Source organism: Odontesthes bonariensis, chromosome 6, assembly GCF_027942865.1.
Source record: "Odontesthes bonariensis isolate fOdoBon6 chromosome 6, fOdoBon6.hap1, whole genome shotgun sequence".
Classification (NCBI taxonomy): Eukaryota; Metazoa; Chordata; class Actinopteri; order Atheriniformes; family Atherinopsidae; genus Odontesthes; species Odontesthes bonariensis.
The window spans coordinates 8,222,113-8,246,237 of record NC_134511.1 but is presented as its reverse complement, the minus strand read 5'-3'; the positions used below and the strand labels follow the sequence as shown (position 1 = coordinate 8,246,237).

General features: G+C 40.8%; 1 protein-coding gene across 1 annotated transcript in view; it reads right to left on the bottom strand.

The window, feature by feature from the left end:
* Positions 1-24,125, bottom strand: part of fras1 (Fraser extracellular matrix complex subunit 1) — a 286,644-nt gene that overhangs the window by 18,012 nt on the left and 244,507 nt on the right. Inside the window, exons 43-53 of the mRNA XM_075467236.1 lie at positions 20,528-20,791; positions 18,990-19,178; positions 18,622-18,741; positions 16,533-16,712; positions 10,673-10,797; positions 8,335-8,475; positions 7,592-7,819; positions 5,265-5,378; positions 3,823-3,973; positions 456-615; positions 47-215 (exon numbers count right to left, since the gene is read on the bottom strand). Coding sequence (XP_075323351.1) covers positions 47-215; positions 456-615; positions 3,823-3,973; positions 5,265-5,378; positions 7,592-7,819; positions 8,335-8,475; positions 10,673-10,797; positions 16,533-16,712; positions 18,622-18,741; positions 18,990-19,178; positions 20,528-20,791 — 1,841 coding nt within the window. The remainder of the gene's footprint in view (positions 1-46; positions 216-455; positions 616-3,822; positions 3,974-5,264; positions 5,379-7,591; positions 7,820-8,334; positions 8,476-10,672; positions 10,798-16,532; positions 16,713-18,621; positions 18,742-18,989; positions 19,179-20,527; positions 20,792-24,125) is intronic.

The following is a 24,125-nucleotide window of genomic DNA, read 5'->3' as shown; positions in this document are numbered from 1 at the left end:
CGTTCACGGAAACATCTGTGTGAGCCTCTTTCCACAGCTCGGTTACCTGCCCAGCATACTCCACGTAGTCCTGCTGGTCAGGACGGGAGCCGGTGCTGCTGGTGGAGATGGCGCTGCCTTGCTCTGTGCGGCAGAGCACGATGGCGTACTGGTTGAGGTTGCCGGTTCGTTTCACCGTCACAGCTACTGTTCCGGCCTTCTCACTCACATTGTAGCTGAGGAGTCACCAGAAGAGTTGACAAGTTATTTCACATTCTAAAATGAGAAACTCATCCATGCATTCATCTCCAGCAGACTCCATCACTGTAACGCTCTTTTAACTGGACTTCCCAAAAAGAGCATTAAACATCTGCAGCTCATCTGATACATCTGTGATATGTTCAAGCTGTGACTTTCTTTCAATGAGTAATGGGTTCTGGGTGTGTGCTGTAAAAAGTCTTTCCCTCCACACAAACCTCTTGTGCTCAAAGCTGATGAGAGACCACTGTACGTGGAAGACGTTGTCGCTGACCACGTTTGGTTTGCTGTCTTTGACCAGGAACTTGAAGTTATCCATGGTCTCCTGGATGTTCTCCTGATGCAGCACATAGCGGATGAGGCCCAGATTGATATCAGCTGGAAGGAACAGAGATGAGAGGACTAATGATGAGCTATTTCTTTACACGTTTTTATATTACTCTCAGGTCACAGAGGCATGATCAATTAGAGGCCACACACTGCATGGATGAACAAGGAAGCAGCCTGTTAAGTTTAATTTGAACGAAGATCCAAAGTGCTCCGACAGAAAGCGGCTGATGTTTCATCTCTCCGTGTGATGCATGAGGAAAAAGAGACAGAAGCTGCAGGTTCTTGCAGATTCATGTCTTGGGCGACTGTTAAAGCTTCAAATTTGCCAAAAAACATTGCATCTGCTAGTTGATGATGAATGTAAATAAATCATTTTCTTATTAGACAATTGCTCCGGATCTTTGCCTGGTTTCACTGTAAAGAGGTGAACTCCCAAGAAAAAGAACCTTCTGCAGGGATTGGTTCTTAATAACAGAATATCTGTATGAGGAATGTATTTCCTTTGAAATAATGATTCTATAATTTGCAGCCTCTGGCCATTTCCCATTACTTGAGAGCCACAATGAGGATGAAAGTCATTACTGGCTCACATTTTCAGCTAATTTACACCTTCCAGAGCAGGTTGAAGAAGAGGCGGGGTTGGAATTTAGGGCGAAACAACACCCAAAAAAGATGAGTCCCTTTCTCATCTTCGACCTTCAGGATGCTCAGCATGAATACTACAGTTATGAAGATAAAACGGGGCTAATTGATTCCACAAAACCAAAAAAAAATCCTACAGTATTATGTAAATTGAACAATTTATTTTAAGACTGAGTGGAAGCATTTGGCAGAAAAAAAGTGTCATGAACACCAGAAATCCCTTCCACTCCACTCATTTCCAATTCGTCTCTCCGGGTGAGGTTATTTCAGTTACTGGATATTTGTTATCATGAGGAAAAATGTGTTTATGTTCTCCAAATTGAGCATTCAACACATTAAAAGGGACTGTTTGCAGTTGCTCTCCAGCCTGGAGGATCAACATTTCACAAAAGCAAACCGACTGTGACTCCTGGCTGCCGCCTTGAGGTGAACACAATGTGAGCATGCTCATAATGACAACCCTGATGATTCAAAGGGAAAATTGGCTGAGTGGATGTGGGGGAGTGGAAGAAAACCACTCAGCATTCCCATGGCAGCAGAAGAGCCTCTCCACGATGAAAAGATATGAATGTGGGGCGTGTTTTTGTTCTTTCTTTGCATCTTTGTCCTCTGTTTATTCTCACTGTGAACATATGTGGAGGGCAAGTTTAAGATCTTTAGGTGTTAAGTACCCAATTATTCTCCTCTTTTCTGCACTTACATCAAGTGTGAATTAGCTCAAGATAAATTATGCACAGAAGAGGGCAGTGATGCAACACCGTAAACAGGCCTCTTACACACTGTTATATGGCGAGAGATGGACTGTCCTCTGTTGTGATTTTATATACAAAGAGTTTTTAAAAGGGAAGCCAATGAGCACTGATCCCCAACAAGGGAGTCCCAATGAAATGAACGCAAAAATGTAAGCATGTAGAAATCCTGTTTTGGTGACCACTGGGACAAATGACTTTTCTATTAACACAATATGAAAAAGTCTTGCTTGATCAGAAAAAAAAAAAAGAAGCTGAGGTAAATGTAGTCTAGGACAAGCTTGTTTCCAGAAGTTAAAGCAAAAGGAATGACCCAGATTGCACCAGACGGGATTTAACCTTGTGTCCCATCAAAGTCTTAATTTAGTCCATGAATCATCCTAAAATCACAGACCGCACCAACCTGGATTCAAACACTTTGCTTAAAAAGTTGTTCAATTTGTGGTCTGAAAATCTACGAAGTTTTGTTTCAGCTCATTAATATTTCACACGAATATGCCTGTAGGACACCGTTAAGAACACATAAATGTGAAGAAATGGTGATCGTTTGGCAATATTTCAGAATTACAACTCCAACAGTTCCACAGAGTGACTGTTATCAATAATGCTACAGAGTGGCAGTACCTCCGTGCAGTGCTGGTTATTTGGAAATAGTAATTAGTTAGATTACTTCTCCAAGAAAGTAATCCAGTTACTTTACTGATTACTTTACTAAGTTACTTTTCAAAAACATGATGCACAAACTGAGTACGCTATACAGCAAAAGACCTTTCAGCCTAATTATATTCTTTCTGCATATTCCATCATATAGAATTGACATAATAGCTTAATAATAACAACATAATAACCATTATGTCGTATTCTCTCTCAAGGTATCCTGCAAATGACTTTCTCTGCGGTAGCTTTTGGTCGGTATTTTTTTTCTATGATGCGTCGGACTGATTCAGTCCACAGTGGAAATGGGCAATATGTCCTCGACAATATAGCCAGCGACTAGCTTCTTCAGTTCAGCGGCACTAAGTCCTGTCGCTCTTAAGTCTAATTTTCACCTGTTTAGCAGGAGAGGGGCCGTCAGAGCTTTGCCCGGTGGAATTGGATGGGGTAGCCGCAGCGAACATGTCAGTGATCGCAGATCCGGGGGTTTCTCTATGAGTTTCACATTCCTGTGCCGGCTTGCTAGGTGCTTGCTCAGATTTGAGGTGGAATTTTTTTGCTGTAGATGTAAATTTCCTTCCCCCGCAGAGTGTACAGCGGACGTTAATGATTTTGACACTTTTTACCGAGTCAAACTCAAAGTAATTCAATTACATTCCAAGCATTAAACGCTGCATGTTATCTCTTGGTGATCTACACAGTGACGTCGCACCGCTCATACGTGATTACCATGAGACGCTCTCACAAACAAAATCACGATTTACTCGTTACTTCAAAAAGTAATCGGATTACAATAATGTGTTACTGCCTATCACTGCCTCGGTGGGGCTGAGGACCACTTTTTTTCAGTCACTGAAAATGCAGTCATAACATCAACATGTCAAAAGCAAACACCTTGTTCAGTCGCTGATATCATTTGTTCAAGTACAAAGCATTTGTCATATGAATTATAGATAGAAAACAACACGAGCTGTGTGCCGACAACAAGATACCTCCACACATCAGAAAGGCGACAGCTGAATACATAAATACAAAAAAAGTGCAATGGTTTGACATGATTTAGGCATAAAAACTATCATTTTTAGACGAGACGAGATGTCTATTTACCATTCAAATGTCTTTTCAATCAAAAAAATGCTCTGTGGGAAACTTCAGCAATGACAACCTCAATAAATAAGAAATAAAGGCCAAACAGTGGGATTTTGTGTACCTTGTGTGAATGTGGTTATGGAGCTCCCTGGTTTAAGCTTGCTCTCCAGGAAGCCGTGCTTCGGCTCCGTGGTGATTTCATACAACAGCTGTCCGTCATCTGTGTCCGGGTCCATGGTCAGCAGCTCCTTCTTGGTGATCAGGTTGGTGGCCTGAGGAAACAGTCAGAGATGACTCAAATTATCCGAGCTGGAGCCACATTTGGACACTGATAGTTGTTGCACCACAGTCACTAATTGTTCTTAAAAGGAAAGAAGGGTTACTTTTCTTTCCTGCCTTCAGTGAAGAAAAAACTGTTGTTATCTCTTGGGATAAATCAGTTACCTGTCAGAAGGGAACGCCTTGCTTACCTTCTGTGACGGCCCGGTTAATTACGTGTGTGCTCTGTTGCTTTTGAGCTGCTGGAGCTGCAGACTGCTCAATATATGTGTAGCGCCTGGAACAGGATATAAGTGGTACGCTTGTTTCTTTCTATCCTGTTTTGTTGCTGTTTTTTTCCTTGTTTTAGTCTATTTACAGGTGTTCTACATCTTTTTTTCCTATGTTTTCTTAAGTTATATGTGCATTATGGTTTAAACTTTCTGTCCTCCTGGAACAGAATTTATTGCTTGGAATAATTTTCATTAGTATGTATTGATGTCTCAGAGAAAGAAAATTTAAATGTATAAAAATCTGTATTAAATTAACCAAATGTTGTTGCAGGCCAACAGAATTTCTTTGAGTTTTGTGTCCTTTAAAGACCCATTTAGGGATGAGCTTTGCAAATTAGCTTCAGGTATAAATACTGCATTTTGTGGCACTGGTTCATGCTACGAATGCATATTTATCCTGTATAAATAAACATTAAATGAGAGCACAAACTTGGCGCTGTGTTAGTAAGCTGCAGTTGCTCCATTGGAAAACACTTAAATATGACTAAACTGTTTGTTCTTCTCCACTCGATGAGGAGACACAGGGATAATTTGCCTCGGTGATAAAACACTCAGAACTTAATTACCAGCAGTGCAAACACAGCACAGACTTGGGATAAATTCACACGGAGACATTTATAGTGTCCACAAATAATTTTTTGCTCTGTGATTAGGTGTGAAAACCAGCAGGTGGACCAACTAGTATCTAAAACACGGGTTCTCTTTGGCACTTCTATGCCTTGCAGAAAAAAACTAAAAAAAAAAAATCATATTTCATTAGTTAGAGAACGTCCAGAGAGAACTGTGTGCGTTGGCACAATAACTTTTAAAACCTTGATTTACTCAGAGCTGGTGGAGCACACACGCACCTCTAAAACTCCTTAGCTTTCTGTTTGTATAACATCATAACGGAATTAACAAAAAGATCTGCATCCGTGTCCTCTTTCCCGATATAATATCACTGTTAATATCAGCAGAGCATGACTTAAGGTGTTTTCATGAGGCTGTGTTCTGGAAAAAGAAAGACGTGTACCTTGGTGTCCATGTATTCCAGCCACTGCAGTCCCAGGTTGGTGACAATGCGCGGTGTTCCGTCGTCAACTGGGAGAATATCGATCTTGAACTTTTGAGGAGCAGCTGTCACTATCTAGAGAACCAGAAAAGTTGATACAAGGATACATTTTTGAATATGATGGCAGAACTTATGGAGCCCATCTTACGCCTGTTTATGGGTTACATTTTGAAGTCGGTGCAGTGAAAAAAAAATCCTCTCGTGCTTTGAAATGTTTAATCTGCTCCCTCCCACATCTCTCTCTGCTGTTCTAAAGAAAATAACTTCATCGTGAACTGTTTTCCGCTTTAAGTCTCATTGATAAAAGCTGAAAACTCTTTCAGGGAGTGATTAAAACAGCGGAAACAATCTCAGGTGGATATCGACTTAATCGCACGGTACCAAAAAGATTCACCCTGCTTCTACAGCGATGACAGGCTAAGCTACCTTAAAGGGGAAGTTCAGCTTTTTTAAACCTGGACCTTATTTCTGGTATAAAATACGTTCATCTCCTCACCGATAACAGTTTGCTGAAAGTCGGCGTCCTTCGGAAGATATTTAGATCACTGGAGATCCGTGTATATCCATATAACGGGAGAGAACAGGGCAGAGACAATACAGCCTCTAAATAAGGCATTATCTGTCTTTATTTCAACAATACTTTAAGACCAATGAATGAATGAACGCGTACTATTGCACTGTTAGCTCAGAGCTGCTGTGTTGTTGTTATTGGGGGCTATCGGGGGGGCTTATAGGAAGCTTTCTACATACGCGTCTAGTGGGATGACTTAATCAACACGCGCCGCTGCAGCACAGCTCATTCACTCCATCGTACTCAAAGTCATCGTCCACGTCGTCAAAATCTGATAAATATTCTGCCATGTTGCAAAAAACTAGCGGTAACAAACGTAATGTGAAGTTGTCCGATAGCCCCGGATAACAACAACACGGCAGCTCTGAGCTAACAGTGCAATAGTACGCGTTCATTCATTCATTGGTCTTAAAGTATTGGTGAAATAAAGACAGATAATGCCTTATTTAGAGGCTGTATTGTCTTTATATGGATATACGCCGATCTCCAGTGATCTAAATATCTTCCGAAGGACGCCGACTTTCACCAAACTGTTATCGGTGAGTAGATGAACGTATTTTATGCCAGAAATAAGGCCCAGGTTTAAAAAAAAAAAAACTTCTCTTTTAATATCACTCATGACTGTGTTGTGTCTGTGAGGCACAAGGGACAACAGAAAGAGCAGCCCATCATCACACGGATGCTGTTAGGGCCAACACTGACACATGCCACGAAAGGACGCTTTCATCCACAGTTTATACATTATTCAATAAGAGGACAGGACCAGTGGGAACAAATTCATCTCGAACACCGGCAGCAATAACGCCACGAAACGTCTTCCACTCTGTAGAATGAGTGTGATAGCGGAGCCAAATGTCCCCGGTTGATGAAAAGATAATAAACACAATGCTGAGAGGTGTGTGATTGAGGATATCAATACCTACAGGCTGTTGTTCAGTTTAATCAAAGGAACTATTAGTAATGACAGGTGGTGGAGGCCGGCGGAGAAGAATTGTTCAATTGAAAATCAGAGGAGTCAATTCACCCTGAGGCTTGTTCATGACTACCACAATAATGCAGATATTAACAACATACACAGACGTTTGTACTTATATCCTTGTGAGGACCTTCATAAAGTGCATGATAAACATTATTATAAATATAAAAGAACAAACCACTTTATGAATGGCAGAATAAATCTATGGGATTACAAGAGGCTCATCGGGGCAGAGGGTAAGAAGTAAAACAAATGCTGCAACACAAAATCATATCAAGCTTTTATACTTATCTATCGTCTGATCCAAGGTTAAAACAAATCATTAAGAATAAGTCATTTGAGAGGATAAAATACTTCTGCTTTGTCTATAAAACGTATAGTTTCTGTAAATATCCAGTATTGAAATATTCTCCCATTTCCGAAATGTCCATTCTCCCCTCAACTTTTCCTTTCTGAAAGATGTCCAAACTTTTCTAAGGTCTCCCTCTAAGGTGTGTCCTCACAAAGACGGGAACACACACAAACCGCTGATGCAACCACTCCTGTCATATAAAGGTCAGAGCACACACACCAGCCTTCAGTACACACCGACACATGCCCCGACTCCTCTATTTCAATCATCCAGCCGCAGTAAAAATGTCAAGCAGTTGCCTCACGCACACCTTTTGAAATGCCATTTGACACACACATGTGGCACGCACACACAGACACACACACACACACACACACACACACACACACCTCTTTGCCGGTCTCCTCCACCATGAAGAGCAGGTTGGTGCCATCGGCCACTGTGAAGGTGAAGCGGTCTTTGAGCGAGTTGGAGCCGTCGTGGTTGTAGCTGACGCGGTTCTGGTAGACGTCGTCCATGGTGAAGCTGCCGGTCTGCCTGTAGTGCTGGCCGTTGTTGGTGCGCTCAATGGTGCCGTGGCGAGGAGGCTGCACCACGGTGAAGATGATGGACTCCGCCTGGAGGTGATGGTGTTTCAGAGCGGGGGAATGGAGGGAAAGGAAAGGAGAAGAGGTCCACACCATCATCTTTCCGGAGGTTTGTTCAATAGAAAGAATAGAAAGAAGCTACGGTCTTCAACAGGAGATATTCAAAGCTGTTTTAACTACTATCTATCACTACTGTGGTGCCTACCGACAGGCTCTGAGACATCGGCTCCACCAAAACAGGGGACTGAGATTCAGATATTTATGATATTAAGAGTGTCGACACTGTCAATCTCAACAATTAATTAATGAAGTTAATCTTAACAGTTTTCTTATTGGAACTTATTTTAGTATTTTGACCTGCTGAACGATTATAAATCATCACACATTTCCTTCGGGATCAATTAAGTATCTATCTATCTATCTATCTATCTATCTATCTATCTATCTATCTATCTATCTATCTATCTATCTATCAGGGTCCTAGGGTTGAATAAATCATGACCGCTGCAGATGATTTAAACAACAATGAAAGACTGGTGTGCTACCTCTGTGTCTGCATCAGTGGCTTTCATCTCAAATTCGGTGATGGTCTTCCTCACACCCTCCTGGACCCTCATCCCAGGGACATGGAGCAGAGGCAGGGAGTCGTCCACCGGCTTGATGGTGATGTAGAAAGTTTGAGCAACCTGAGAACAGGCAGTATTTTCTTTTGTTAATTTATTGTTTGACGCATGTGTGTTTTCTCCATGGTTTTACAGTAACAGAAAAGCCAAATCCAAATCCCTGTCCTCAGCCCTACCTGCTTGCAGGTATAGTTTTCTTTAAAAGGTCGAGGAGTAGTGGTCATTTAGTTGTTCAAAAACCCTAAACACCCCAGTTCAAGGGCTAGATGTCACTTTTTCACCCTTACTGGTACACTGGCCTCTCTGTGCATTCAGCTAATCTGTGTAAATGAAACCAGTAACCTGTTTTCTATACGATGTCTATGGATGTCTGTGCTGGAACCCAGGGAGGGTTGTGGGCTTTTTTTTAGTGCTGCCATGATTGTTGATGTTGTTTCCTGCTTGAAGGTAAGAAATTGATGGCAATTTGCAGTTCTTCCACTGAGAAGACAAAGTATTTATGCAAATTAAATGCTCATTTGAGCTCCTGGTCAATGCAGAAAAATTAACTCCTTGTTTCAGTTATTGTGAGCAGTTTAAATCCAGCTCCTGTGTTACACATTATGCAATGCGAGAGTCCACAACAATGTTATGCTAGTAGAGGCTAATGTAGCCTCCAGCATCTGGCCCCCAGCAGAGATGAAGAGCAAGCTAATGAGCTCTGGTAAACTCACTCCACTCCACTCAAGGCTTTTCCTTTGGAGTCTTTACATACTTCTGAGGTTGAGAATTTTCTGTTCCCAGGTGGAAATCCAAATAATGGAACAACGTTCCTATAATGCAAACTTTAAAGCCCAGATGACATAACCCAAATAGCAAACTTTATACTGGAATACCCATCAGCAAATTACTCTTGTTCTGCTTCAGTTTCATTCAAATTGCAATAAAAAACCTGCTTTAAAAGACAGAATATACCGCGCTTTTCCAACAGGAAACTCAGCAGACCTCCCAATCTGAGAAAATGAATAACACCAATCTCCACACGGGACACAAAGCTGTCACACACTGAAAGCATGATGGCCAAATTACCTTTTTCACATGTTTACTGAGCCGATTTGATGAGCTAAAAGCACTAAAGCACAACTTCCCCGCCACTCTGAAAGCTTTGGAGTCATTGTATGCAGCAATTGAACAGGTTCTTCTTGTTGCTTTATATTGGAAAAATGGGGGAGAATTAAGATCTGAGCAACTTTGACAACATATTGTGAAGGCTGCATGACTTGTTGAGTGTTCCCAGTGTGCAGTGTTTAGCTGTGACATGTGACATCTCAACCACCTAAATACAGCAGACCACGTGCACCCGCTGATGCCAACACTATTCCACAATGACTTCTTTCAGCAGGATAATGCACCCTGCCACACTGTAAAAGTCTTTTAGAAACAGTCTGAAGAACAACAAAGAATTCAAGGAGTTGGCTCGGTCTCCAAATTCCCTCGATGTAAATGTGGTTGAACATTGGAGGGTAAACTGGAGAACAAGCCAACTTGAAGCTTCAGAAGTATTGTGGAGAACTGATTTGGCAGGATGAGGGGGAGCAACACTGATTGATGCGAATACTTCTTTAGAAATTGAAAATGTTTTCAGGACACTCAAGTAAAGCAGGTGTGCTGAGTGGGGCATTTTCATTGTGATTGGAGACATGCTTCCATGCCTATTGAGTGGTCTGCGTGGCACAAGTCTCATAAAGTAGGGCAGGTAAAAAAACAGGCTCGATGACCACACACTCCCAACTCCATGTCTCAATCATTTTCCATTGTGTGACTTGAAAGTTCTTTCATCCAAGCCCATACTCTGGGGTTTGTTGTGTGATTAAAATACAAAACAAGGGCCGATAGTTTGTTTAGTTCTGCCACCCATCCAGGCCCCGAGCAACAAAAACAAAACAAATTAGCAGTAAATGAGCTGCAGAAACCCCATTAAAATGTAGAGAAACAGGTTTTGTTTTCTAATGAGAAGCTTTTTTCCTTTGTGAAGAAATAATCAGCACCTGGCAGATATGGAAATTAAAGCTTTCATAGTATGTGGGTGTGTGTAGAAGTGTAGTGAAATATTTAAAATGTTAATTAATGAGTCTAAACAGCTTGGAAACTGCTGGGTTGTACCACCTTTGACACATTAATCAGCTTAATAAGGTCTTTGGGGACACATCTCAAAGTGTCCCAGTACAACTAAGAAGAGAATGTTGGATTCTGAAAGAGCTTCAGCGTCCACCTCGTTTACCTCATTTGTCCCATCGGACACAGTGAAGGAGAACTGGTCAGCGTGCTTCTCTTCTTCACTGGTGTGGACGTACTGGATGCTGCGTGATGCCAAGTCGGCCTGGGTGAAAGAGCTGATTCTGGTGCCTGACAGAGAAAAATAGTTGTTTGTTTAAAGAGATCTGAACACATCACAGCAGCTTTAAAATCTTTACTCCAGCTTCCAGTCAGTCACAGAATAGACTTTAAAAGCCTGCTGATGGTTTACAAATCCCAGAACGGTTCAGGCCCAAAATACATCTGTGATCTGTTCAGAGAATATAAACCCAGCAGAGCTCTTAGATCCAAGGACTCAGGTCAGCTGGTCCAGTCCAGAGTCCAGACTAAACATGGAGAAGCAGCATTTAGCTGTTATGCTGCAAACAAGTGGAACAAACTGCCAGTGGAGATTAAACTTTCACCAAATGGAGACATTTTTAAATCCAGGTTAAAGACATTTCTTTTCTCATGTGTCTATGCACGAAATCTGCACGATATCTTTGAACTTATCTAGACTGTTGCTTGTTTTTAATCATTTTAATTAGGGCTGGGCAACGATTAAAATTTTTAATCTAATTAATCACATGATTTCCCTGATTAATCACGATTAATTGCACTTGTACGCAAAATCCAAAAATGAATCCAAAAGTAGTGTATAGCCTTTAGCATTTAGTTTTATTTTAAATGTGCTGCCATATGAATGAAAGTGCCATAACATTTGTTGTGCAAACACACTTTTAACATCAGCATCTTTCTGTAGTTTTTATGTAGAAGCCTCGCTCCACTGTCTGTTTCCTTGAATGACTTGCTGCTATCAGTTGTGTGTTTTGCCTTTAAGGGATATTTTAGACTGGAACTACTACGCTGAGAAGACAATTCAACTTGGCAGTGTTTACAGATGACTTTGGTTCTGTGGACTCCGCCATCTGGAAGAACTTTAAAATGAAAATGGCCGAGTAAAAGTTCCGTACCCTTCTCCATGTTTGGTGGATCCACTGATTACTTTCTTTTCCGGTTCCGCAGCAGAAAGCAACAGACTTTTACAAAATAAAAGCCTGTGAGCAACAGACTTTTACAATAATAAACCAAATGATAAAACAGGGTGTGGTGTAGTGGGTTGAGCAGGCGCCCCATGTACAGAGGCTATAGTCCTCGCTGCAGCTGGCCTCGGTTCAAGTCTCGCATCGGACGGCCCGGTGCTGCGTGTCGTTCCCCCTCTCTCTGCCCCCTGCTTCCTGTCTCTCTGAACTTTCCTATCCATTAAAGGCACAAAAGCCCCCAAAAATAATAAATGATTTTTTTTTTTTTAAATGCGTTAATGCGCGATAAAATATTTATCGGCGTTAAATAACTAACGAGTGAACGTGATGATAACGAGTTAACTCGCCCAGCCCTAATTTTAATTATCTTATTTGTTTATCTTTATATTCCTTTATGTATTTTTAATGCTTCTTACACTCCCTGCTGCAATGCTTTTATTTTATGCAAAGCACTTTGAATTGTTTTGTACATGAAATGTGCTATACAAATAAATTTGACTTTGACTTTTCAATCAAATTACACTGAAAGTGTCTTTACTCTGTGAAACCTTCGCAGATTAAACCTCAGGAGGGAAAGGTAATCTGGCATGACTGCAAAAGTCAAAAAGTACTCCGCGTGATGTTTAACATGGCTGGATGATTAATTTTTAAAAAGCACATGATAAAGTTGTTTGTATGTCATGTTTTCACAGTGAAGTGGGATATAAGTTAGTTATGAAAAATTAAAAGTAGACAGAAGTTCCCAAGGTCTTTGTTCTTTCATTTCCAACTGTGCCTGAGCGACGATGATTTTAAAGTATGCATTTCTTTACAGCTCTGTCAGTGTATGAAGAAATGCAAAATAAAACACAAAAAATGGATGAAAAAAAGCTGCTGGCCGCTTTGATAAGGTTATAACTTGCTGAATAACATGAATAACAATATCATCTCCCTGAGCAGACGTAATGGGTGTCAACTTATTACCCTGTACAGATGGAAGGAATCTAAATGAATAAATTAGTGAATAAACAATAAAGACTCTAATGAAGCAGGTCAAATTTAGAGTAAAGGAGACGACTCATTCAAAATGTCACCGATGTCTTGAGCCGTTTTAGCCTCGGTCCACTTCATGGTGACCAGTGATGGTGAAACATGCTTTTATCTTATTTTATCTTTTTCTATTTTGTTGTATTTTATTGCTTTCACTGTTCTTTTATTGTTTTTATTTGTTTTTACTTATTCTTCTCTTTATTTATTACCTACTGTAAAGCACTTTGGTACATCGTAATGATTGTTTGTAAAGGGCTGTATAAATAAAATACATTCACATTTACATTTAATGGTTTTAGCTTCTGCTAACTATTTAAGAGCTTTTTTATTTAGATTTAAGGAGCAGGATTCTTCGTTTCGTGCTCATATATCACACCGCACTCCCCCCCAAAACAAAGCCCTTCCACTCAAAACGTCCCTGCTTGCTTTTGTGTTGCTGTGATCTCAGCCAACAGAGTGCCATATATGAAGCTGATGCCACTGTCGCTTTGTGGGTGGAATGGCCTCAGAAGATCACACATATACTTATTATTGTCATGTCCATGGGGTTTTTGCCATGTTTTTAGTTCTTGTTTAGTTTTGCCATGTTTTAGTTTTCTCTCATGCCTTAGTTTTCTAGTCTGGTTCCGGTATTTAGTTTAGCCATGTTTTCCCCATAGATTCTGTTGCTCTGCCATCACCTTCATTCACACCACCTGTGTTTTTCCCCCACTCACCTGTCACTCAGTCAGTATTTAGTTTCCAGGTTTCCTCATTCACTTTGTCAGATCCTTACTGCGTCTTCACCGTCATTCATGGTCTCAAGCCTTGTCCTGCTGAGCTAAACTAAGCTAAGCTAAGCTAAGCTAAGCTAAGCTAAGTCTTTTTGTTTCAGTCATAGTCATGTTTTGTTTTCTCACAGTTCAGTTTTGTTATCCGGCTCAGCCGCGTTTTGTGTTTACCTCGTTTTGGAACAAGAAATCAAGTTTGCTTTTTGAAGTCCGCATCTGTGTCCTTTCACGCCTCGCACCCACCACCCTTACTTGACAATTATCATCCAGTTTCATCCAATGTATGATGTATGATACAGTTACTTCTATTAGCCGAATGTCGGGGTCTGTAAACGGAAAAAAAGCATAAACGGTGGGTTCAAGTGTACATTTATATGTACAGTCTGTCAATGATTACATCAAAGACATTCTATCATGTCACTGACATGTGCATGTAGGCTACTGCAATAATACTACAATAAGTGTACGTATGTAGGTGCTCATCATTTTATAATACAAACCTACAGATAGGTTGACCACATTCCTTCAAAGATATAAACTATCTTTTAAAATATACTTTTGAATCAATATCTGATGCCCACAATTCCTGTAGAATTAGTCTTTTTAGATCCATCTTTGAGAGATTACTAAACAAAATCCAGTCTAAACTTCAGACTGGCTTCCAGACAGCACCATTTTGATGATAGACACACTTATCTTACTGCTTTTGGGTGATCAATATTGGAAAGTGACCTGCTGTCGCCTTTTAATTAGTTGTCATCTTGAGGGGACATCGAAATGAACAAGGAGGCAGTGACATCAGTATTGTATATGGCACTCTTGGCTGAGACTTTAGTTAAACAGCTATCCCAAAACTATCTGAAAAAAATCCAATAAGTTTCCTCAGCACTCAGCAGGAATCCTGAGAGAAGGAGAAAGCCTAGAAAACAGAGGAGGATATTTGTACAAGCAGGAGATCTGAGAGCAGAAACACAAGTGAAGCGGAGCTCAGCTTTTTCTGTTCCAGTCAACAGTGAACATGTCATGTTGAGTTATGCCTGCATGCTCCACATGGGTGCACCTGTAATGAGTGTTGAACTTTTGTTTTGGCCTGAAAAAAAAAATAGGAAACCTGCTCTGGGTCTGACTTCAATCTCTTCATCTAATGTGGCAGTGAAACGCTGCAAGAGAGCGCCTCCAGTACGACTGAAGTCTTCTTCTACTGAAGAATTCATGAAAAGCTGGACTTTAAGACCGAACAACAAAGGGAGAATCTGTTTCTTGGCACACACATCACTGCTGTGGACTTTTGGGCTTTTTAGCACGCTGCGGGTGCATTCAGAAATCCTCAACAGTACAGAAGCTCATAATCACCTCTTTATGATCAGAAGACGCATAAACTTTTCTGTTTCTACTGGCAGAATTTCTTATAGCCTCTCCTCCTTTTAATGAATGAAAGCAGACAAGATGTTCATTTAGGAGTGCTTAAATTCGGATGGTTTTCACATGTGTGACAGAGTGCGAGTGGGTATTTTGGAGCTGCTGTTGGAGCATGTGTGGACAGAGTTAAGAACACATCTACCTTTGAAGTATAGGAATTTATGGTGAATCTGTAAATGATTTTGTTGGTGGAAATTACTGCTTTTACATATTCTCCTGCCTCAGTTCACCATCTTCTCTTTCCTCATAACTTTAACTTTAACTTTCACCTTGAGAATGTAAAGATGATAGTATAAAACTCACCTTTATGGCACCGAGTTACATTTCATAGTTATCTTTTCAGCAATTTCTTGACTTACACATGTAGTAGATGGAGCTTTAAATTATTTCTCAAAATGGGCTGATTCCACCCAAGGTGCCGGACACAAAGGACAAATAAATGGAGGAGCATAACAACAAAACAAAGTCCTTGAGGTAGATGTGTTTTATTGTGTAGCAACAGCTTGAAGGTCGGTTAAACAATCGCTGCTAGTATGAATGTGATTTAACGTGTTTTATCTGCGTCACTAAATGTGGTGGTCAGCGGTGAGAGTAGGTCGTCCAATAACCGGAAGGTCAGCGGTTCGATTCCCACTCTCGCCGCTCAAAAAATAGATTGCTGGACTGACAGCTGGAGGGGTGACAGTCCACCTCCTTGCCACGGCCGAGGTGCCCTTGGGCAAGGCCCATGAGCGTGCCCCCTTGAGCTCCTGGGCGCTTTGATTGGCTGCCCACCGCTCCAGATGACATCTGTCTCATGTGCATGTGTGTTCAACAGGTGCCAAACTGGATGGGTCAAATGCGGACAGCAATTTCATGTGACTTGTAACACTTGTAACATGATAATAAAGTAAAATTAAATAAATGATCAAATAAATAAATATTAATGCTATTGCTATGAAAGTTTAGGATTTCCAAAAAAGAGGTCAAGGTCAAGTCAGACAAGGAGGAGAGCTGTGGGTGAGCTTGGTGAGGATCAGGGAAGGACCAGACCGGGATAGCATCTCCCTTCTTCTAAAGAAAACAGACCTGATTTTACTTTGGGTAAATCCATGGACAGGAGTTTCAGGAGACTTTTATTGGAATGGAAAAGGATTAAGCTCTTTGAGATGTTTTAGTTTGCTGTGTCAGAGACTATTAAAAAATGCTGAGGTTTCAGCAGGACATTTTCCAACTGTTTAAATGTTTGAACGCTTTTCTAAAGGACACTTTAGGCTCTAAGGAGGTAAAATAATTACATTAATAGTGAAACTAGTGATCTGTAACACACTGTAAGAGATAAAATCTTAAAGAAGTGTATTTCAATGGAATAAAAATGTTTTTATTTTTTATTTTCTAACCATTTTTAAAGATTTTGGTTTGTTTTCATGTTCAAAGCCAGGGGACTACATATAGAAGATAATTGTGTTCAGAAAAGTAAATTACTTATAGTAATTATGTGAAATATTGCCAAAACAGATGTGCATCTCAGACCTGATGCAAATGTTCAATTAACTTAAGATGCAGTTGTGCTGTTGATGATGGTCTCACATCTGCTGCCTTTTACCTGGATTGGTGGCATGCTCGATGTGCCCCAGGCTCGTCTGCTTAGTGATCTGATAGATGAGCTCGCCCGGCTCGCTGTCCTGGTCGTCGGCCGACAGGTGCAGCGTGGTCAGCTTCTTCATCGAGTTTTCGTCCAGCACCAGGCCTTTGTTTACCACCACGGAAGGAGGAAGACGGTCCTCTGTAGCAGAGAAGATGGAGGTTAGTCCCAAAAGGAAGCAAATGTCTGTTCAAGCAGAGATTTCTGCCGGGGGCAGAGTTTGTGGGAAAAGAAAATCATCCAAAAGGAGAGCAAATTAAAAACTTCAAAAGACGAACTGGAGCAGTGGAGCAGAAAGAAGCGAAGACTGATTTGGACAGAGAAATAAGACCGCTGTGAGTCACAGACCGCTGGTGGGTGACAGTGAAAGAGAGAATAAAGCACATCAGGATGTGTGAAAGAGGGATACAAGTTTGAGAGATTTGGACAAACAAATTGGGTAAGACTGAGAGAAAGACAGAAGTCATCAGAGGTGAGTGTGGAAGGAAGAGAAATGAACAAACACTGGGAGACGAAAAGTGGGTAAATAATGCAGAACAGGATAAAGAACTGGGACACATGAGATAATCGGGATGTCAGCCAATCTGTCAGTCTGCAGCTGCTTCTTAAGTGGAACTGCTGAACCACAGAGGTTCTTTAGCCGTATCCTCACACAGAAGAATGGAAAAAAATTAAGGTTTTGTTTTGGCACAAAAGGTGAAGAAAATAGCCAGCTGAGTTTTATGATACAGCAGTCTAAGTTTGACTGGACCTCTGCAACTAAAAAAAATGCTGACATTTATATAACAAGCACACAACGACAACAAAAGTTACGTTAACCATGCTCGGTTAGGTCTGGGCATACGAGGACAGTGATAACAGTTTCATTCTTATCACACAGAGGCGGTGGGGTGGCCTGGAAATGCATGGATTCATGCACGGACGCACTGAGTGTGACAGAAAACAGAGGCAGTCAAATGAATTCTGAAGTGTGGAGGAATTCACTGCTGGCTCAGATTCTGCCAAAGTTGATTGGTCAGCACTCCACAGTACATATTACACACTATGACAGCAACCTATGAATTATTGAAGGTAAAGAGGTGCAATATTCTGCAAAGGCAAAGTCAGTCACTTCATCTCTACCCAGTCACAGCTGCATTTCACCTGACGAACAGGCAACTGAAGGCGGATTTCCTCCATCTCAACTATGAGAAAATTCATCTCCCTGTGAAAAGCCCTGATTTTTTTATTCATATATTTATTATTTTTTTAATGAAAGAGCTCAGCGACTTTATTGCCCTTTATTATGCTGTAATTCCCTTTAAGCGTCTCCCAAAGTTCCCTTTATCCAGTCTTTAATTGGTCCAGCGTGTAAACAAGCTGGTGGTCAAATATTATCCCAACTTTGACTCATTTCACTGCCTTCCATTTAAATTCAGAATTGATTTTAAAATGTTATTGCACACTTATAAGGCCTGTAATTACATCCGTAATAACACGAGTCAAAGTAAGAAACACAGTCCGCAGCATTAAAACGTTATCCTAACGACAGGCTTAGCACACAACATAGCAGTTACCTAAAATATCATTTTTTAACTCAAAAACAAAGAATTCTTCCCCCTTCATAAACTGACAGCTTGCAGCCTAACATGTCCAACTTCTTCATGGGTGACAATCAAACAAAAAAATAATCGTTGTTATTCATATAAAATAATTAAAACCGATACCCTAGAATACCTTAAACTCGCCTTTCTGTAACTAACATGATGGATTTTGAGGATTTTTGACAATAAAAACAAAAACTGAAAACCCACTCATTTTCCAAAGAAGGCTAACGAGCTGTTAAAGTTGATAAAACAAATCATTACTGAACGTATACATTACTCAGGAAATGCATCGATGGCTTTTGCAGAAAGGGACTCTGCCCAATTTGTATTTAGGATGCAGGAGGTGTGCTGTGGCACATCGGGACAAAGGGATAAATCTGCTATAATTGCCTTGTCTTCTCAGATGAACGAACAGTTCAGCCTTTTTTTGTGCTGCAGGTAACAGAAGACGGAGGAAACCCTACCGAGCACACTGATGAAGAAGGACTGGTCGATCAGTTTGTTGCCCTCTGGATCGACCAGGTTGAACTTAAAAAACAGGCTGCCTCCCTTCTCCCCTTTCTCATGGCTGTACTGCAGCAGACCTGCAAGACAGGGACAAGCACTGAGTGTCAAATGTAATGTTGAGACTTAAGTAAATGCTGAGGAAATCAAACGATCTACAATTCATAATAAAAAATTACAACCACATTACTGTGAGCGAGCCAGAGCGACAAACAGAATTTGTGGCCTTGCAAAGAAACTTGCAAAGAAAATTTCAAACTATTTTCTCGAGCATCAAGCTGAAACAAACCCAAAAAGAATGACACAACAAAAGCAACAAAGCTGGCACCTTTGTTGACAGCCTCCTGAGTGAAGCTCGGAACGGGCCCTTTGACAGAAACCTTCTCCACTCGACTGCTCCCGCTGAGCTGGAGCTTGCCGACTGGAGGGTCTTTGGTGAGGATGTACCTCAGCTTCAGGTTGTCTGAGTCGATGTCTGAGCCCTTCAGATTCTGCTCTGTGATCTTCGACGACGAGCCTGCAAAGAACAGAACGCTCACGCATCTCGTTTAAAGTTGCTTCAACTGTTGAAAAAATGGTTTCTTTCTATGGTTTTTACAGCTTGTAATTTAGATTTGCCGTGGACAAATAGGTCGAACTTTGTAATGCTCTTCTCTTTTTAAAACTTTACCAAGACTTTCATTTAGCACTTTCAAGATATTTGCTGAGAAATTTTTTTTTTTCAATTATTTTTTTATTGGTAACCAGTGGGTTTACAAAAGTTCAGAAAAAGATTACTTTTAAAAGGTGCCTTCACAAGTTGTACAATAAGACAGATACAAATCAATAAATTCAACATATCTGTTACCCATCACATTACATGGATTCACCAAAAAATGTACAATAAATAAAAGACAAAAAAGAACTCAAAGGTATACCAGGATGTTAATCCTTGAGGAAAGTGTACAGTTTCTTATTCAGTTCAGTTTCTTACCTACTGTCTATTATTGAAGGCGTTTCTGGTACCATTAACATAACTATGTACAGAACTGGGAGGAAATAGCTCTGTTGATACAAAAAAGAGAGAGGAAAAAAAAAAAGGGACAGAGATACAGAAGGATTCTTCAAATAAAGTCAGGACGTTGGGATCCTATGAACAAAGCAAATCTGTTCCAGAGGCTGTTGAAATTGTCTTGGCGCAGTCTAAGTGAGTATGTCAGTCTCTCCATCTTATATACATCATAAACTATGTCGATCCAATCATCCACTGATGGTGGCTGGGGCTTTAGCCATTTACGGGTGATTGCCTTTTTACATGCAGCTAGGAGGATTGGCATCAGTTTTGTATCACTAGGATGTAGATCTAGATCATGTGGGAAATTACATAGGTAAAGAATGTCAAATCTGAAAGGAATGGTATTTGTTAAAGAGTCCTCAATGGTCTGGTGGACTTTCTTCCAATATTCGGCAAGAACTGGGCAGTACCAGAAGATATGGTAGCGGTTTGCCTCAGTGGTGTGGCACTGCCTCCAACAGGATGTATCATTAGTGCCGTAGCTTTGTTGTTTAGGGGTGAGAAAAAAACTAATCATGTTCTTCCAACTAAATTCTCTCCATGCCAGAGAAGTAGTGGTTCTCCATTGTATTTGACAGACAGAATACCACTGATCCTCTGATAGAGTGTGCCCACACTCCTTGTCCCATTTCTGCTTGATGTATAATGACCCTTCAGATTTTCTTTTAGAAAAGTAGTTATAAATCTTAGATATTGTTTTAGTAATAATTTCAGACTTATAAGCAGAAACAAACAGTTTTATCATTCCGTTGCTGAGAAATTTTATGACAAAAACCAGCACTTATATGACCCTCTCTTCTTCACTGACTCACCTGCAGGCAGCTGCAAGCCTCTGTTGACCGTCATTCGAGGTCCTTCACTCTTCCTGACGTCCATGGTGAACTCCAGACGACCCTTGTGGGTGTAGATGCCATCGGTGAGCGTGAAACCCATTTCATCTGAACCTCCATTGACAGTTTCGGGCGTGTAGACCAACAGCCGATCCAGAACGTCCTGATAAGTGAAGGTGGAGCCCTGCGTGAGAACGCGGCCGTTCTCCAGCGGCTGAGAGTAGAACTGCCGTCTGCGTAGTTTGCCTGAGGGATTACAGGATAAATGAACCTCTGACATAAAGGTGGAGACCTATTATCTAATGGAGAATATCTTAGTTTCTCATGAAGTACAGGCTAAAAAAGATCTTTGTAGAAACTAATGACATGGTTTAGATTCTGATTTAAAAGGTTTAAAAAGGATTTGAGACTAAATCCAGCAGCATAATGAAGACACACGCACACACACTTTCTCTTAGAGTGCCCAACACATGCATTTCTCAACATTTGTAGTCAAATATTTCCAGTAACTTGATTCGATTTGGACTTCCTTTGGCTGCCAATGAGTGAAGGAGCGACAATTATCTTTCATAATTTTATGAAATCGTGACAGTAAAGAGACAGATAAAATAATGAATAAAGAGTAAAAAAGTCTACCAATGTGGGCAGACATTTAGTCTCAGCTGCCAGATTTGGTTTGGCACTGTATGCTCTAAATAAAAGATGGAAATAATCATGTGATTATCTCAGAAATTAAGCCAAAGAAAGGGTGCCTTAAGTTTCCAATCCATTCAAATTGAAATCCAACAGCTCCACAGTTTGTCCATCTTGCCTTTCTGCCATTTTCCCACAGAATGCGGGTATTTACTGTTTTCTAAAGTCACCGTAGTGCGGGGTATATCAAGCAGGTCATTTGGCTGCAGTTAGCCATTTGTGCCTCCAGATTTCACCACTGCCAACATCATTGGCCCAGTTCTACTTGGTTCTGGACAAACACACAGATCACTGCAGGCAGCACAGACCAATTGAAATGACAGACACTTTTTTTTTTGTACTTCTTGTGACTATTTCAGGAAGTCCCTTCTCTGTTTTTCGACCCTCACAGCAGGACTCGCAGCTTATCAAAGTTTATAGAACTCATTTTCACTGTATTTTTTTTGCATTAGGGAAGATATTGAAAAAAAAAAAAACTTGTAAAGATTAGTAATAAGTGGAATGGTCTGCCAGGGAAGGTTCCCTTAGCTGATCTGTGATGAGGGTCTTAAACCAGCATGCAGCACACTTATCTGTGGTGCCAATCCAACTGGAAATGGAGTCCATGAAGTTATATTGTCCTTTGAGGGCAAATATAATCCCACAAACTTTGCAATAACCTTGAGTCTAGGCCTTGCTATCCACCGCACAGCCTTTTTTAATCATCAACCACGAGCATGTCCAGGGGCTCCCGTCTTATGCCATTCCTCCCTTACGTTGAGCTCCACCTTGTTGCTCAATCAAAGACTAATAACCAAACATTTGTAATCTTTAAAGTCTTTGTAGATCAGTTATTTTGTTTCATCCTTTCAATTGATTTCCCTTTATAAAAATAACACCCTTTTATTAAACTACCTCTCAATTATCCGTCGCTAACTGCGTTTAGCTTGATTTTTTTTTGTAATGTAGTTAATGTAGATAAGGCTGATCATTAGTGTTGGAAAACACCAGGCAACAGTCTGACTGCGTGCTGGAGTGTAGCAGCATCCTGACATATTTATTAGATAAGAGAAGGTCCCTCTTTTACTTTCCCGCAGATAAATCTGTGCGGCAGCAGTGTGAGGACAGTGGAGAGGTGGCCTATTAAAAAGACGAGCTGCCTGGTATTCATCATCCCGTGTGACATCACTCAGAGTCCCGCTCTGTCCCGTCGGCCGCACACACCGGTGGTTTTATGGTGGTGCTACACTCATGGGCTGTTTTATGTTGCTTTTACTGGGAGTGGGGCGGGTATCTGTCATGAGGGAGATGTGCAGATCAGATGAAATGAGTACAACAAGACACCGTTTTTCAAGCGAGAATCCTTGAGATTTATCTGCTGAACAACTGGCTTTTTGAGAACCAATTTGTTCTTTTGTAAAAAAAAAAAACTGAAAAACACAGAAACAAAACAACAATACTCAAGCCAAAGGCACCAAGACCAAAGCGACTAACGATGAAATCTTGTACAATGAAGAAAAAAAACATTCTTTTTTTGTGAAGCAATTTCTACCAGGCATCCGGGAAAGAAAACTCAATTTGCGGTCGTCATGGCCATCAGGGAAACAGAGTGGAGGTCAGTTTATTTGAGTGTGTGTTGTCGAGTCGAGTGCCGCGAGTGTGTGAGGAATGATTGCAGATCTGCCGTGTTTATCTTGTTTTAGGTTGCGTGTGTGTGTGTGTTCACCTCTATCACATTCAGAATAATTCACTATCATCATGCCAGATACTTCTCAACAGAACTCGCTCACGCTGTCTATTAGTTTGCTTTGTATGCAGAGCACATGCTGTGCTTGGTAACATAAAGCCGTGCGTGTACACTCATATATCGAGGGCACATCTGTTTGCATAATTTGTTGTGCTGCTGCTTTACATTTGTACTGCAAATATACACAGGAAGCTGTTTTTAGGTATCTTGGTTGCTGACACTAATGTATTTTAAAAGAGGTAATTATCATGCCATAAGTTTGATAGCAAACACATGTATAAATAGTAGGGCTGGGCAACAATTAAAATTTTAAATCTACTTAATCACATGATTTCCCTGATTAATCACGATTAATCGCATTTGTACGCAAAATCCAAAAATGAATCCAAAAGTAGTGTATAGCTTTTAGCATTTAGTTTATTTTAAATGTGCTGCGATATGAATGAAAGTGCCATAACATTTGTTGTGCAAACACACTTTTAACATCAGCATCTTTCTGTAGTTTTTATGTAGAAGCCTCGCTCCACTGTCTGTTTCCTTGAATGACTTGCTGCTATCAGTTGTGTGTTTTGCCTTTAAGTGATATTTTAGACTGGAACTACTACGCTGAGAAGACAATTCAACTTGGCAGAGTTTACAGATGACTTTGGTTCTGTCGACTCCGCCGTCTGGAAGAACTTTAAAATGAAAATGGCCGAGTAAAAGTTCCGTACCCTTCTCCATGTTTGGTGGATCCGCCGATTACTTTCTTTTCCGGTTCCGCAGCAGACAGCAACAGACTTTTACAAAAAAAAAAGCCTATAAAACGGGTGGTTTTTGGTGTAGTGGGTTGAGCAGGCGCCCCATGTACAAGCGGCTATAGTCCTCACTGCAGCTGGCCCCGGTTCGAGTCCTGAATTGGACATCCCTGTGCTGCGTGTCGTTCCCCCTCTCTCTGCCCCCTGCTTCCTGTCTCTCTGAACTTTCTTATCCATTAAAGGCACAAAAGCCCCCCCCCAAAATTTTTTTTTTAATTAAAAAACAAAAAAAACATGTGTTAATACGTGATGAAATAATTATCGCCGTAAAATAATCAATGCGTTAACGCGATAATAACGAGTTTCCTTGACCAGCCCCAATAAATAAAGTTAAAGAGTACTGCAAGCTAACCCAATTAGTTTT